The 15,458-nt window shown below is 40.9% G+C and overlaps 1 protein-coding gene across 6 annotated transcripts in view; it reads left to right on the forward strand.

The window, feature by feature from the left end:
• The first annotated feature begins 391 nt into the window (after nucleotides 1–391).
• The window catches only part of LOC132446488 (zinc finger protein 281-like), a 32,259-nt gene continuing 17,192 nt past the window's right edge, over nucleotides 392–15,458 (forward strand). For 5 of the 6 annotated variants that reach the window (XR_009522872.1, XR_009522871.1, XR_009522873.1 and 2 more), the window contains exons 1-3: nucleotides 392–544; nucleotides 2,456–2,960; nucleotides 3,402–3,509. Coding sequence is in view for 1 of the 6 variants with exons in the window: in XM_060036807.1 (XP_059892790.1) it covers nucleotides 2,532–2,960; nucleotides 3,402–3,509 (537 nt within the window). In the remaining 5 variants the exon portion in view is untranslated. The remainder of the gene's footprint in view (nucleotides 545–2,455; nucleotides 2,961–3,401; nucleotides 3,510–15,458) is intronic. The other variant, XR_009522875.1, reaches the window with a different exon arrangement.

Consider the following 15,458-nt stretch of genomic DNA (forward strand, 5'->3'; position numbering starts at 1 on the left):
TAATCATTTTCATCATTATCAGACAGCGATATTATGTTGAGATATATTTGATGCGTAATGTTTAATTTAGATACAGGCCTAGTCACCATCCATATATATTTAGGAATTAAAAAAAAACTCATTCACATATGTTGGAAGCAAATTATTGAAATGATAGGCCTTTCATTGCCTCTATAAGGATGAGGGTCTAGTGGTCAAATGTGCTTTAAATCACCGATACGTTCAAAGTGTGTAATGTGATTGAAATGTACAATTCTGGACGCCATAAAATAAGCCTTTTCTTTTTGTATGGCACATCACATAGCTCTTATTATTGTATGGAGCATCACAGAGCCTCCTCTTAATGTAGGGAGCATCACAGAGCCTCTAATTTTTGCCTGGCTCCTCTCACGACCCGTCCGCGCGGCGACCCACAATCCCCCGCGCCAGGACAAGATGGAAGAAAGCAGCGACCGCAGGAGAACAATGTTTTGGCAATAAAACCCCGAAAGTGGCGAACAACGGAAGAAAATACACGTTTCAAACCCGCTGCTGCGATGTGTAGGTGAGTGGAAAACGCGTAAACCCATACTCGGGATTAAACTCCTGAATGTGAGATGTGTGGAGAAGAGCGGCGCTCGGCGGCAGCATTGTTTGTGTTGCATGGGCCGTAATGTGGCGGCTCCCTACCGGAGGAGCTAGCCGCTAGCTTCTGGCCGGAGGAGCTAGCCGCTAGCTCCCGGCCAGAGGAGCTGTCGGCTAGCTCGCTCATGTGCCTTTCTGATGTTATACTGTTGATTTTTTTGTATTAATTTAGCCTCCTAATGTGAGATCCAAAGGCCAGATGTACCGAGGAATGCACGTTGGAGGCTAAATGTAGCGGGGAACGCTAGCAGCTCTAATTATACCACAGATAAATAGAGCGCCAGACTAGTGGACCTCGTCAGAGACCTGGATATAAGAGACTCTGGAATGGATGAGGACTCATTCTGGGCACTCGGGTCACATTAATACATCCAATCTTATGGTGGTTTTCGGCCCCTATGATTTTGTGTGATGGTGTTTTTAGACCCGACACGGTTTGTTAAACCGTCCTTTGTCACAATAAGGACTGATCTGGCGTCAGGGAGTCTTGGTATCAGGGTTGAAGTACAAAGGCTGTGGGATTGAATGCTACGAGTCGTTGATATTTGAAGTTGGGGTGCGTACACAGTGATTGTTTCGGTGGGTTTCCGAGGTGAAGGGTAAGCCTTCAGGAAGCTTCTAGGAAGACTGCTTTGATAAGCTCGATTGTCTCATTGTGACTAGCTGGCTAGCTATGCTAACTAGCTGGAGTGCTACTATGCATCACAAAAGACTCCTCGTCCGCCACACAATAACATGTCGCCGAGCCCAACGGTCGGTCTGAGATGGGACCCGACAGTGTCCTTTAAGAGCCCTCGACTCATCGCGATAGGTGCACCAGGACGAGCCAGAAGCGTGCTCGACTAGACCTTTAATATCGCCTGTTTATGCCATGGGATTGGAGCCGAGCAAATCGGGACTAAACGAACTAGACCTTTTAAGAATGTGAGATACTATGAAGTTATGTTATTAAAAATGGTGGAGCGGCTCCTCTGTATCGGCTGTGGTCACATCCAGGGTTGATGTGATTTAGTTATTCCGGAGGAGGACATTGTGGTAGACATTTGCTCCATATGTTTAATTATTGGAACCTAGCTGATTGATTCTTATTACCATCTGAACACATAACCGATGGCGCTCGATCTACTTAATATTATTCTAGTGTGTTGAAAGGTGTATGCATTTAGCTTTGTCTTTGTTTAACGTATTACAATATTATATCCCTTTTATTCAGAATATGAACATAATCGGACTAGTGTTAGTGTCTAGTGTTTTATGGCATATGGTTGCATTCTACTCCAGGAGAAAAGTACCTTTGGGAGCTCATATGCTTCACATGTAGTTAGTTTCACCAGTTAAGTCTTTCTTTTTGGTCTTTAAAGTTAATCTCTTATTTTCTACATGGTCAAATGTATGCCCCTTTTCCATTTTAGTTTAGAGTGGTCCTACAATTGTTTTATCCAGAAACGGGACATGAGGTTCCCCCAGTACTTCTGTAACTAAAGTCTCATTATTTCAATGTGTATTTTCTGACACAACCGATACAGATTGAAAACATTCGATTTTATTTTATTGATTTTGTATTGGTTTAACACACTGAAGTCAGTAGCTCACAGCTAAATGGCCTTTATTTAGCCCTAGTTAGAATTTTCCAAGATGATTTATCAGGGTTTACAGTAACTGTCACTCGCTAGTAGACTATAGCCCTATTAATCCTTTGAAGTCATTATTGGTGACAAAGGATAAAGGTGGACTTGGGTACCAATAGACAAGATAACTGGTTTACCAAACTCATTTTTTTGTCCTCAAGTTGACCCAGCCTTCTCTCCCCTCTCTCTCTATTTTCTTGTAGGATATCCTCCTGCATCCTTTTCTAGTTTTCTCACCTCCCTTCCTCCCTCACCCCTCTTGCACGGCCCCCCGCCGCCATGAGCATCATCCAGGACAAACTGGGAAACGAGTTTTTGCGTAACAGTGGAATGGACCCCAACTTTGCGCCGGGCATGTTGATGTTCAGCCACCTGCCGCCCGTCACCAGCTTCACGCGCCTATCTTCCCAATCGGTCATGGGCGAGCTGCCCCAGGAGATGGTGCTGAAGAAGGAGCGGGACTCGCCGCCCGACCACCCAGGAGTTCAGGGCGCCAACGGTGGCTTCCTCCACAGCATGGGCATCAAGCAGGAGCGCCTCAGCGAGCTGGACTACCGCATGCCCGTGTACGCCTCGAGCGCGGGCAGCTGTGGCGCTGCCGGCGGGAAGGACATGCTGGAGATCTCCTTCGGCAACCATCACCACAACCACCAGGGCATGCTCCTGCATGACCTCAGCCTGGCCAACGTGCGGCCGCTGGGGGAACCGGTGAGCACGGCGGGTTGTTTATATACTCTGTTATGATCTCCTCATCCTCTGAGGCCCATCTTCTCAGGCAGATTGTGGGTAGTGCTTGAGGTTGATTGTGAACCAGACTCTACAGACTCCCCATTTGTTTTGAAAACGCATCACTCTTTTGTTTGAATTGTTTTCCATTTGATTTGAGGCCCCAAGTCTGTTGTTCTTTCTAGCCTCTATTGAACCAGAATATTTAGAATGGAATCCTTGTCTTTTTTTTATAACAGAGAACATGGTTGTATTGTGAAATAAATCGCATTTAGTGAACCAGGCTAGAAATCCAAGAACCATTAACAAACGTTAACCGAAGACGGGATCATCTGCATTATGGTCATTTTAGCCTGTTTTGTACTGTAGTACGGAGGCCGGTCCGACTGTGTGGGGGCTAACCCAGGGTTTTGTGTCTCCTAGGTACCGGGCCGCCCTGGCAGGGAACCCAAGGAGCAGACGGGCCGACGCGGGCGGAAGAATGGAGAAGGGCAGGGCGGGAAGTCCCGGAGAAAGAGAGGCGATGCAAAGGTCAGACGTTTAATCTTCTCTGAAATAATCCAGTTTTTTGTCAGATCTTCTTAAAACAGAAAGAATTGTCTTATGTGTCTTCCTTTAAGCTACTAAATATTTTCCTGTATATGTGGTATCAAGCAATAATCAATTTATTATATTAAAATCAGATTTTCCATTAGACTTAGACTGCAACAATTTGTTCACAGACAATTATTTGCAGCGATACGTCGCCCCAAACAACTCGATTAACTCTTGTCCCCCAGTCCAGTGGTGTTGGTAATGCATCAGATGGCTAGTCAGAAATCACAGACGCCATAGTTTATGAAAGAAGAAGAAGAAATCAAACGACAACAATTGTGGCAGCAAGCAATATCAAAAGGAAACACACGGTGCTCTGTCAGGTTACCTACTTGCGTTGTTTTGCTTAAACCGGAAGTGTGTTTTATGTGTCCCTTGATAGAATATGACGCAAATAAGACTTATTTTCTGTCTGATAGGCTGTCTAAATTAATCGTTAGATTAGTCTATTAATCGAACAAATGATCGCTTGATTTATCGTTTGAAAAATAATAGTTTGAGACAGCTCTAATCTACATATATTTCCTCATTGTTATACGTTGTCTAATCTAATTACGACAGACAAATAATTCCTTAATGTATCCAAATTAGGGCTATCAAATAAGGATAATTTTTCAATCGCGATTAATCGCATAGTATTGGTGAGTAAACTCGCGATTAATGATACTTTTAAAATTATATTTTATATCCACTCCAATTTTAATTAAATTAGATTATCAAATGGAATTACACATCATTCTTACCAAATGTACTAAGTACATTTGGTAAGAATGATGTGTAATTCCATTTGATAATCTAATTTAATTAAAATTGGAGTGGATATAAAATATAATTTTAAAAGTATAAGCAAAAACTAGACCCAAGTGATCTTGAGGGTCTTTTATTGACTCACTCAGAGTTGAATATGAAATTTACGGAACACCATAAATTTGGGAATTGTAGAAACAGGCAGTTACAATACAGGTAAATAAAAGTGTATTTTAATTAAAATAAGTAGAACAGATTTTGGAATTGTAAACAGGCTTTCACTTGCTGCAAGTGTAATTGAATGTAAAGTAAGTGGGACTAAAAATGATTTCTGATATGAATGTTGACATTCTGCGGGCGAAAACTGTCAAAATCAAAATAGAAAGAAAAAGCGTGCATACATTTTTATTAGTGCTGTCAAGCGATTAAAATATTTAATCGCATTAATGTCATAGTTAACTCACGATTAATCGTGATTAATCGCAATTCTTTTTTCTAGCTACAATTGTTTAAGAAAAATGAAGACACAAAACCAAAAGTGATGCAATTTAAATTGCCTCATTCTCTGAATCATTCTATAACATCCTTTCCTCAATATCAAACAACGGTCAGAGTGACAAACAATTAAAAGAACAAGTACATTATTTCACAACTATTTACATGGGCTGTAAGCTTAACATTGTTTAAGCAAATTTGGATGTTAATGGATGTTTCAGAATGTTGGTCAAGGTGTTAAGCCATTATAAGATTCATTTATAGAACAACTCAATCCTCATCGCGGGCTCCACAGCTTGGCCCTGGGCAGCCCGCCAACACTTTCAGGGAAATTAATGGGTGTCAATGGAGGCTGAGGGAGGGACATCCTCCCTGAAGAACATTTCATAAACGAAGGCATTAAAGTAGTCATATTTAAGGGCATTAATTCATTACAGTAGTCTGGACAATCTAAATTTTTTATTCTCAACAATGTTAAGGAGGATCTTCTCCCTCTCCTCACTGGAGAAGCCGCCTATCAATTATTTGATTCCTCACTGATTTTGTAATATTGCCCACTGACAATAAATTGAAAGGTCTATCATTTTAATGGGAGGTTTATTTCAACAGTTAGAGACAGAATCTCAAGTAAAATACATTAATTGTTTTGCATTTCATTAAGTGAAATAAGTATTTGATCCCTTATCAAAACATTGCTTAGTACTTGGTGGAGAAACCCGTTCTTGGCAAGAACAGAGGTCAGACATTTCTTGTAGTTTTTGACCAAGTTTGCACACATCTCGGGAGGTAATTTGGACCAATCCTCTTTGCAGATCCTATCCAAATCGTTAAGATTTCGAGGCTGTTGCTTTGCAACTTGAAGCTTCACCTCCCTCTATAGATCTTCAATGGGATTAAGCTCTGGAGACTCGCTAGGCCACTCCATGACCTTGCTGTGCTTCTTGTTGAGCCACTCCTTTGTTGCCTCCTGCTGTGTGTTTTGGATCATTGTCGTGCTAGAAGACCCATCCACATACATTTTTATTAACCCTGGTGGAGAGAAGTAGTTTGTGGGCCCGACCGAGGGAGCCCCAGACCAAGGGAGATTGACAGTCATTTTGTGCTTCCATTTTCGAATAATCACACCCATATTTGTCACCTCATCCAGAAAATAGTCTTGTAGCCCATTCCGGCCTTGTGCAAGTCTAGAATCTTATCCCTGATGTCCTTAGACAGCTCTTAAGTCTTGCTCACAATGGAGAGGTTGAAGTCTGATTCTGATTGATGGATTCTGAGGAAAGGTGTATTTTATACAGGTAGGGAGATAAGTGCTGCCACTAACGACAAATTTTCTAACGACTAATCTTTCGAATAGCCGACTACCGTAATTTTTGGACTATAAGCCGCGCCTTTTTTCCCATTTTTCGATTCTGCGGCTTATATAACGGTGCGGCTAATCTATGGATTTTTACAGCTATTAGTATTCAAAGCTTAAATCAGTATTCAGAGCGTCGTTGTTTTTTTTCACGTACTTGACGTGACCAGAGTGAGGGAGGCAAACTAAGCGTCAGCGACACCAAGCAGAGAAGCGAGAGACGTGGAGGAAGAATATATATCTTGTTTCCCTTTACTTTACTTTATAACACAACATTAGCAGGATCTCGGGAGGTAAAGTAATACTTAGCGAAATGCTAACCTTAGCTTAGTGGTTTGTTTACGTTCGCTGTACAGCGCCGCGCCAATCAACTTTGACTGGCTTGCTGCAGAGCGTGAGCGGCTTGGGAATACCCGGTCAATATAATGGATTTTAGGGGTGTGACCGGGTACACGTGTAACCGGTTAGTAAATCATAACCGTTTAGGAAAAATCAGTAAACGAAAAAATAAAATAATAATAATTTTATCAAAAATAACACATAGGCTACTATTTATTTAGCGATTAATAAAGCTATAAATGTTCCACTTGGACAACATTAAGGAGCTAATAAATGCATGCGATAAATGTTGGGTAACTGAACACCGGGCATAGGCCACGTCATGTAACGTGCCCACTGAGTCACATGCGTAACGTAACGGCCAATCAGCGTTCAACCGTCAAAGTCGGTGCAGTGCAGTCCGGGGTGAACTGCAGCTTGGAGGAGAAAGTGAATGTTGCCGTTTGCGACTCCCGGAGCTCTATATATAATATAATATTTGTATATATAATATCACGGCCAAAAGCTCTGTGCGCCTCCGGATGGCCGTAGCGCGGGGAGCTCTCATAAGGATTGGGCTTCTCGGGGTTTGTTTACCGGCGTTGTTATGTTTCCGGTCTTGTGTGTTCCAACGGTTTTTTGGTAGGCCTATCTAATAAATCTGTCTATTCAATACTTCTTTTACTGCCTCTTCCGTGGTCATTACAATATCATGAATATACTGCGTCGGGTCCTCCGACGTCTCTCCCTCTTCCACAAAAGGTAAAGTATCTTGTTGTGGCACGACAAATTCGAAATTAGGCCTACCTAATTTTGACCTACCTTTTTTTTTTAATCATTGCTTTATTGGCCTAATCTGAGGAGAGATCTATGCCATAAACAGAAATATTATGGGCCTTTATTACACGGGTCTTGTCAATGGCATGGAAGGCTCCGTTGACTTGCATGGGTAGTAGGGCTGGCCCGAATTATTCGAATACTCGTTCGGAAAATTAGTATTCAAAGCTTAAATCAGTATTCTGAGCTACGTTTTTTGTTTTTTTTCACGTACGTGACGTTACCAGAGTGAGGGAGGCAAACTAAGCGTCAGCGACACCGAGCAGAGAAGCGAGAGAGGTGGAGGAAGAATAGATATCATGTTTCCCTTTACTTTATAACACAACATTAGCGGGATCTCTGGAGGAAAAGTAATACTTAAAACCTTAGCTTAGTTGTTTGTTTACGTTCGCTGTACAGCGCCGCGCCAATCAACTGTGACTGGCTTGCTGCAGAGCGTGAGCGTCTTGGGAATACCCGGTCAATATAATGGATATAATATGGACACATAAGACAATCAATATTCGGTATTTGTTATGGATCTATTGTACAAATTTCCTGAAAAGATGCACGTTCAAGGATGAATTGAAAAGCGGCCGTAAGGGCTGAGATGGCAGAGGACAGCTGATTTTGAACGGAACAACAGCTGTTCGCTTTCACGGGGAAAAACTAAGGAACTTCAACCTACTAAGGCCTACTAATTAACGTTCAAAAGCTATTAAATCTTAAACAAAATATGCCGATACTGTCAAAATCGGTTCCAGGGATTATATAGGGATTATTAATGTTGTTTTTGATGGTGTTTTTTTCTGGAACAAGTATTCGAATATTCGCTCGGAAAAACCAACGTGTATTCTAAGCCTGAAAAATGGCATTCGGGCCAGCCCTAATGATAATAAACATTAAAACACCTGCGGCTTATAGTCCAGTGCGGTTTATATATGTACACATCATTCAATTTAGCTGCTGCGGCTTATACTCCGGTGCGCCTTTATAGTGCGGAAAATACGGTAATCTAAACGGGTAATACATTTTTTTATAATAAGGCATTACTGCCAAAGTCATATTAAGTAATCTAACGCAGGTGCGCAACGCACACACAGGTGACGCCAACATTGGTTTCAACTAGGGATGGGCGTGAGGAATCGATTACTAGAGTAGTCCTCGTTACAAATTAACTCGGTTGGTGGACAGGCAAACTCGAGTTTGCATATACACACAAAGTTTTCTGAAGCAAATGTATCAATTTTCTGTGCGGCGCCACTAACGCATGCCGTGGGCACAAAGCAAATGAAATGTATCAAATGTATGTGTGCCGTGTGCAGGCACGCCAGAATTCAAAAAGTTAAGAGATGGCGGTTAAAGCAAAGCGCAGCGATGAATTGAAATACTTTAAAGTAATAGGAGATCATAAGGTGAAATGTAAAATATGCCAAGCGAAATCGAGCTACCAGAGTACTACAAGTACTATGCGGCAACATATGCTCCTGAAACACAACGGTGAGTTTGGGAAAGCAGACCCGTAGCAACCAAGTGTGTAGACTATTTTCACCGCCGCAAGACGCAGCTGTGATCCCGGCCGTGTAGAGAAATCACAACACTGAGTATTTCCATAGTCCATTTGCTGCAGTTTTATTTGCAGCTTTAAATTAATTGCAATGGTTAGGCTACTTGTTTCGTTATTTATTTATTTTAAACCGTTACAGGCCTTGGTTCGACGTGATTTAAATTGTGAGACGCATATGTATTTTTGTAAGGAAAATGTGTTTTGAACGTTTGCAAAAATAAATACTCTGATAACTCTGACTGTTTTGATGGAGAATAAGCATTACATGTTTGGTTGGTAATATTGCCGTTCATCATTAGGCCTATTCCTGCTGCAGAAGCGTTGAATTCTAAAAATAGATTTGATTAAACGAGTACTCGATTGATCCTCGAGGAATTCCTTCGATCACTCGAGTTTGGAATTTACTACTCGTGCCCATCCCTAGTTTCCACCACTCTACTTATTATTTGCGCCGTATTTAATTCCCAAGTTCTGAAAAGAAAAAGTATTAGAAGAGAATAAGCATCGCTGTTTTTGATTTTGTTTATTTTGTTCTGAACAAAGTTTTGGATGCATGCATAGTTTTTGAGTTTGTTTGTTACTTTGAAATCGCATGCGTTCGCAACACGCACATTCATTCACGCACGTACCCACTACAGCCTGCCGATCTTCAATCAAAACAACATCATGTAAGTGATGCCGCAGCGCGTCGACCAGTCCGTCCCGAGGCGTCCATAGGCTTTATGGTTCATACAGTATGTTTGAAAACCGGGACGCACTCTTTTACCAGTTGGTCTGATTTGCTCGACTTGATTCTGAGAACTCACCTGCCTCAGACATTTTTTCATATCAAAGCATTGAAGGTGAGGGGAGGGGAAAGAAAGAGGATGGCAGATTAACCCACAGTTTGCGCACAGCGCACAGATTTGTGTGAAGGTGAATTACGGTGAGCTGTTTGAGAGGGAAGAACAGTAAATAGTAAAAAGACTAAAGAAATTCTGTCTACAAATTTAAATTGACTAATCGCAACAGCACTAAAGGAGATCGGGAGTACTTTCTTAAAGCAAAAGGACAAATCTGTGGGAGCCAGAATCTTTGATGGTTGATGGGGGATGAAATGCTTTTTTCACTCATGAAATGCAAATCAATTAATGTATTTGTTTTTTATGATTTTCCTTTTGATTCTCTGTCTCTCACTGTTAAACAAACCCACCATTACTATTATAGACCATTCATTTATTTTTCAGTGGACAAACTTACAAAATCAGTGAGGGATCAAAGTGTGTGTGTGTGTGTGATGAGGAAGGGGTATTGTTATTCGAAATGACGTGGGTATTCGACTTTAGCTGTAGCGGATTCTTTTAAAATTTTGCCTAAAGTTAATTAAATATATTCATTAGCTATATTAATTACATATTGTTCATTAAACGTGTATACAAATGCCATTTAATACTTGGCTATACCGGCAACCTCCGTTCCAGCGGAGTCTTTTCCACGGTGGGCTTGATTGTAAGTCGCCTCCGCACACGCCTATCCCCGAGCACGTAGATATGCTCATTCTTTTGAACAAGAATGAGTCAAGCAGTAGGTGGGCTTATGTTATGTTAACTGGAAATGTTTTAGACAAACTGTATTTCCGTCATGCACATTCTGTTATATGCGCATCATGCGTAATGCAAGGCAGGCCCATGCGCTGCAAGTGGAGTTCTGTGGATATCCAAGCCCACCAGTACTTTTTGCTGTTGTGCTTCAGTTACTTGAATCTATTCAGTTTGTGCCTTACATTTACTTTAATCTCATTTCAGTTTGTGCCTTAAGTATGCAATACTGTTCATTCATATTCTTGTCAAAATTGATGGTTTAATTTCAACTCGTTTCGAGGCAGCATACTGATTTCAAGTGTTTTTTTCCTTCTAAAATGCTCAATAAATTGAACAAATTGGATCTGATTTCCTTATTTATTTGACTAATAGATGGAAAACGAATATATTTGTTTAGTGAAGGCCAGATCAAGGAAGTACTTCAGGCTTCATTATGAGTTGGCTACACTTTTCTTTTCTTTTTTCGTAGTTCGGTTAACTGGTAACTCGGAAAAAATAAAATCGAAAAATTGATATGCCTTCAAATGCCCGTCCCTAGTGCGGTGTGTATATATGGCTCTCGCTCTCTGAGTGGCGGCTTGTGGTTTTTAAAGTGAGGGAGGAAGGACTGCACACTTGGTTGCCATTAGCCTGCTTGCACTGTTAGTGGCGTGTGGTGGCATAAGTATGTGAGACTCAAGTTATTTCAGGGTGTTTTGGTGAACTACAAAATAGCACAGAGGGATTATGTGAATTGATACAAATCCACCAGTGGCAGCATTGTACTTTGAAAGCTGGTGCACAGCATGTCTTGGACTACAAGGACAGAAGGAAAGGATGCAAAAAAATTAGTCAAATCAGACCTACTCTTGATTTGTAAAACTAAATAACAAAATCTGGGTCTATCATTGGGCCTACTTTTGCCCTCAATGACTGAAGCTATTGGTTGTAATTTGGCTATTTTTATTTTCAGCAACAATTGTTTTAAGAAAAATGAAGAAACAAAACCAAAAGTGATGGCATTCAAAATGCATCATGCTCTGAATCATTCACTAACATTCTATCCACAATATCAAACAGAACGGTCAGAGTAACAAACAATTAAAAGAACAAGAACATTATTTCATAACTATTTACATGGGCTGTAAGCCTATCATTGTTTGAGGCAAATGTGGATGTTAATGGGTGTTTCAGAATGTTGGTTGTTCAAAGCGGGATGTTTATTGCGGAGGAGGAGCCGCAAATTTAAATATTGCCCCGTGTGGTAAAATGTTTAATTGCACACTGCATTAGTTTAATCGATGAAAAATGTACGTAATCGACGAAATTCTTAATGATCAATTAGTCGATCGTCGATTAATCATTGCTATCCCTAATCCGCAAGGTATTTCTGGACAACAGCGAAAGCTTAGTTTATTGAAGAAAACGTTGCACAAAAGACATCCTTCTTGGATGTCCTTCATTGTTGATCTTTGTTCATTGTGTGCGTTCATCTTTTTCCTTGGATTTATTAGCAGGCTACACTGTGTCGGGCTGCTATGAGGTCAAATTGCTAACGTAGCTGCTGCGGCTATCGCCATCCAGTTTAGTCTTAATCTTTCCCTTTCCCTGGGTGAGTTAAATTTTGCCTATCTAGGGGGTTAAGTGCAAGGTACTTACCGCAGGTCAACAGCCATCGTAGGCAAACAGCTCTCTGTGTCACGCCGCACCGGCACCTCGTCTCCAAGTGTCCAGTCCGTGCTTTGATTCCCGTTGTGTACAGTGTTGCAACCAAAAAGTTGTGTCCTCAACAAAACCTTTGTTTTAATCCAACAAACTTCGACTCTCATCTACAGAGACCCACCTCCAGAGACTTTCAACTAAGAGGCTGTTTCCCAAAGTGAAGGCTGCAGCCTTACTAGAACACTTCCTTGCTAGTCGCGTCCTATGGAGATGAGGCTAGAGTGCTGCCTAGTGTTTGTAGCGTTCAGAGTTTGGAACGACTTGCTAATGTGGAAGCGCTTCCGCTTTTTAAATATTGCACCAGTGTTGAATATTTTAATAGTTGAAATTGTTATTGGCGACAGTAGTTTGTTTAAACACCACCTACTTACTAGGGTTGTAACGATACACCTACTCAGGATTCGGTTTGTATCACGATTTTTGACCCACGGTTCGAACCATCCCACGATTTTTTTACATTTAAAAAGCAGTTTATTTAAACAATACTTGTATAACAATTAACTGAATGTAACTTTTAATAACAAATAATTTGGAACAATGAATCTTATTTTAGTATAGAAAAATGTATAAATAAATAACTAAAGATTGCAGTTGGAGGATGCTTGCAGGTAGGCAAAAACCCTCAACAATTTTTTTGGTTTAGGCTTATGTATTTGAAAATATTAATATCAAATAAATAATAGTAATTTGAATAGTTTGGTATCACTAACCAGCATTCCCGCTAGGAAAACCGGTGCCGGTCAAAGTGACTGCATAGGTTTTGTTTTCAGTCAAATATCCTATTATCGCTTATTAGGCTATGTAGCTTAAATAATGAGTTAATCAGGCCGTATAGAATGCAACATGTTTAATAGCCTAACTTTCAAACAGATGGGAAAAACATGAACGTCTGATTCGCAATAACGAGGAATAGTGATTCGAGTAGCGTATGTGTGTGCGCAAGGGTGTGGGTGTGTGGGAGTGACGTCAACGAGTGAGTTGACGAGCGAGGAGAGCGAGCGGTAGTGTGTGTGAAGAAACAATCTATGGAGTTAGAATCAAGCCAAAACCCGCACACACGCAAAACGTGTTTTGCTCACGCATAACGATTCACACGCACACAAAACGTGTTTTACTCACGCACAATGATTCACACACACGCTCAGTGTGGTTTGCAAATACAAAACATCATTCACAAACTAATGCATTTTGCTCCAGAAACAAATACAGTATGTTTTACACAAAGTACAAAAAAATATCCTTCAAGTACACAAAACAAAGTACGAACACGAAAGCTGCGCGTGGATCGGGATGCATTTGCGCACGGATCGGAATGCATTTGCGCACGGATCAGCAAGGCGGAAAATTTGTGCCAAAAGTCACGTGACAAATAAATGTCCTGTGATTCACACTACACAACAGCAGGTGGCGCTGTTGAGTCAGTTTAAGGCCGCCAGGACGATCTTTTATTCTCCCCAAAATCTTTATTTGATGCCGGTCAACCGTGTGTGAATTCTATGGAAAGCCAAGAAGGCCACTAACTGGCCCTAGAATGGCGCGGTAAAAGTGCTAAACCGCACGGAAACCGTACGGAATCCGTGCGGTTTGGCAGGAACAACGCCACCTGTTGTTGTGTAGTGTGAATCACAGGACATTTGTTTGTCACGTGACTTTTGGCACTAATTTTCCGCCTTGTGGCTGCTTCATTCCGACCTATAAGCAGACCAACTGCCGGTCAAAGCAAACAAAACACTAGAGACGGGGATCACACAGGCTATTTTTACGCGCTTGGCCCACTCTGGATAAATGTCGTTCATATCGCATATGAGGACGTCGCAGGCTGTGGAGAAATGCAATCCTCCGTAGCCACGGAGCGCTGTCATCACAGCGAGGGCATCTCATCGCAGTTTTGCAGCATTGATAAGAGGGGGCAGTGTCAGCAGACTGGTATTTAGACAGATTATTAGCAAATTTCAATCTGACAATTTGACCGGAGAGATACAATTTTGTCTGACACTTAATTTTTCTATTACCGGACAACAGAAACCCTGGCACTAACGGCTCATATCATGTGGCTGGATCTGGACTTGAGGATAATGGGAGTTAGAAAGGGCGTGTCGCGCTTCTGCCTTCTCACACCGCGAGACAGGTTTGTGGCTTTGAGTGTCGTGATTTCGGTTTCGATACGCATATCGTTACAGCCCTGCTACTTGCATATTAAAACAAATCAATCAATGCAAAATATAGCTTAACATTACGTTGCAAAAACGTTTGAAAGAAATCGCACAGGTGAATTTTTTGCATTTACCTGATTAATCTATAAAAAGCAATATGGCACAAAATATTTCTGAAACGCTCAAATAACTTCACTTGTGTAAAGCAATTTTTAATTATCCCGCGCAGCGTTTGAACTTGGGATGGGCAAAACGATTCTTTTCCGGGAATCAGTTCTTTAAGTTCCGTTCACGATTCGTTTGTTTGATTCGTTCATTTGGTCAGATGGTTTGTGACGTCATTTGCCAGAGAATTGGACATTTTGGAATAAATGGTAATCAACATGCATGCAACCTACTACTTTCTAACGTTCTGGTGAAATTACCCAGGTTAAGTGTAAATATTAAGTATATATATTAGTGCTGTCAAGCGATTAAAATATTTAATCGTGATTAATCGCATTAATGTCATAGTTAACTCACGATTAATCGCGAGTAATCGCAATTTTTTTCTATGCTAAATATCCCTTGATTTCTTGCTCACATTAATTTTTCTCATTTTAATGCTTATCAACATGGAGAATTGCATCGGCTTGCCTTGTGCAAATGTTTTTTTATTGATAACATTGGCATATACTGATCAAAACAGGACGATGCAAAAAAATATTACAAAGTGCAAAGGTAAACTAGGACTCAGCCTATAGTGCAATTAAACGATGAACAAACGAACATACTGCCTTTAACATAGCAGTCAGGCTACTGCTTCTTTGTTTTGAGCCAAAGAATAAAAAATAAAGCGGTAATCGGCGATAAAAAAATGAACGCCCTTAAAATTTGTTTGCGTTAACGCCGTTAATAACGCGTTTAACTGACAGCACTAATGTATAGATATTAGGGCTGTCAACGAATATTCGAAGTTCGAATATTCGTTCGAAATTTATCCAAAAACGCGAATTCAAACGTGAAAATTAATATTCGAATGTGAAAAAACACTCCCGCGGTACAAGCGCCTCTATCTGCTTTGTGAATGAGCCTCTGTCTGTTCGCGATGTCCCTCATAATATTCGAATGTGAAAAAACACTCCCGCAAGTACAAGTGTAACAGACTAGTATTGT

This window comes from Gadus macrocephalus, chromosome 18, assembly GCF_031168955.1.
Source record: "Gadus macrocephalus chromosome 18, ASM3116895v1".
Classification (NCBI taxonomy): domain Eukaryota; kingdom Metazoa; phylum Chordata; class Actinopteri; order Gadiformes; family Gadidae; genus Gadus; species Gadus macrocephalus.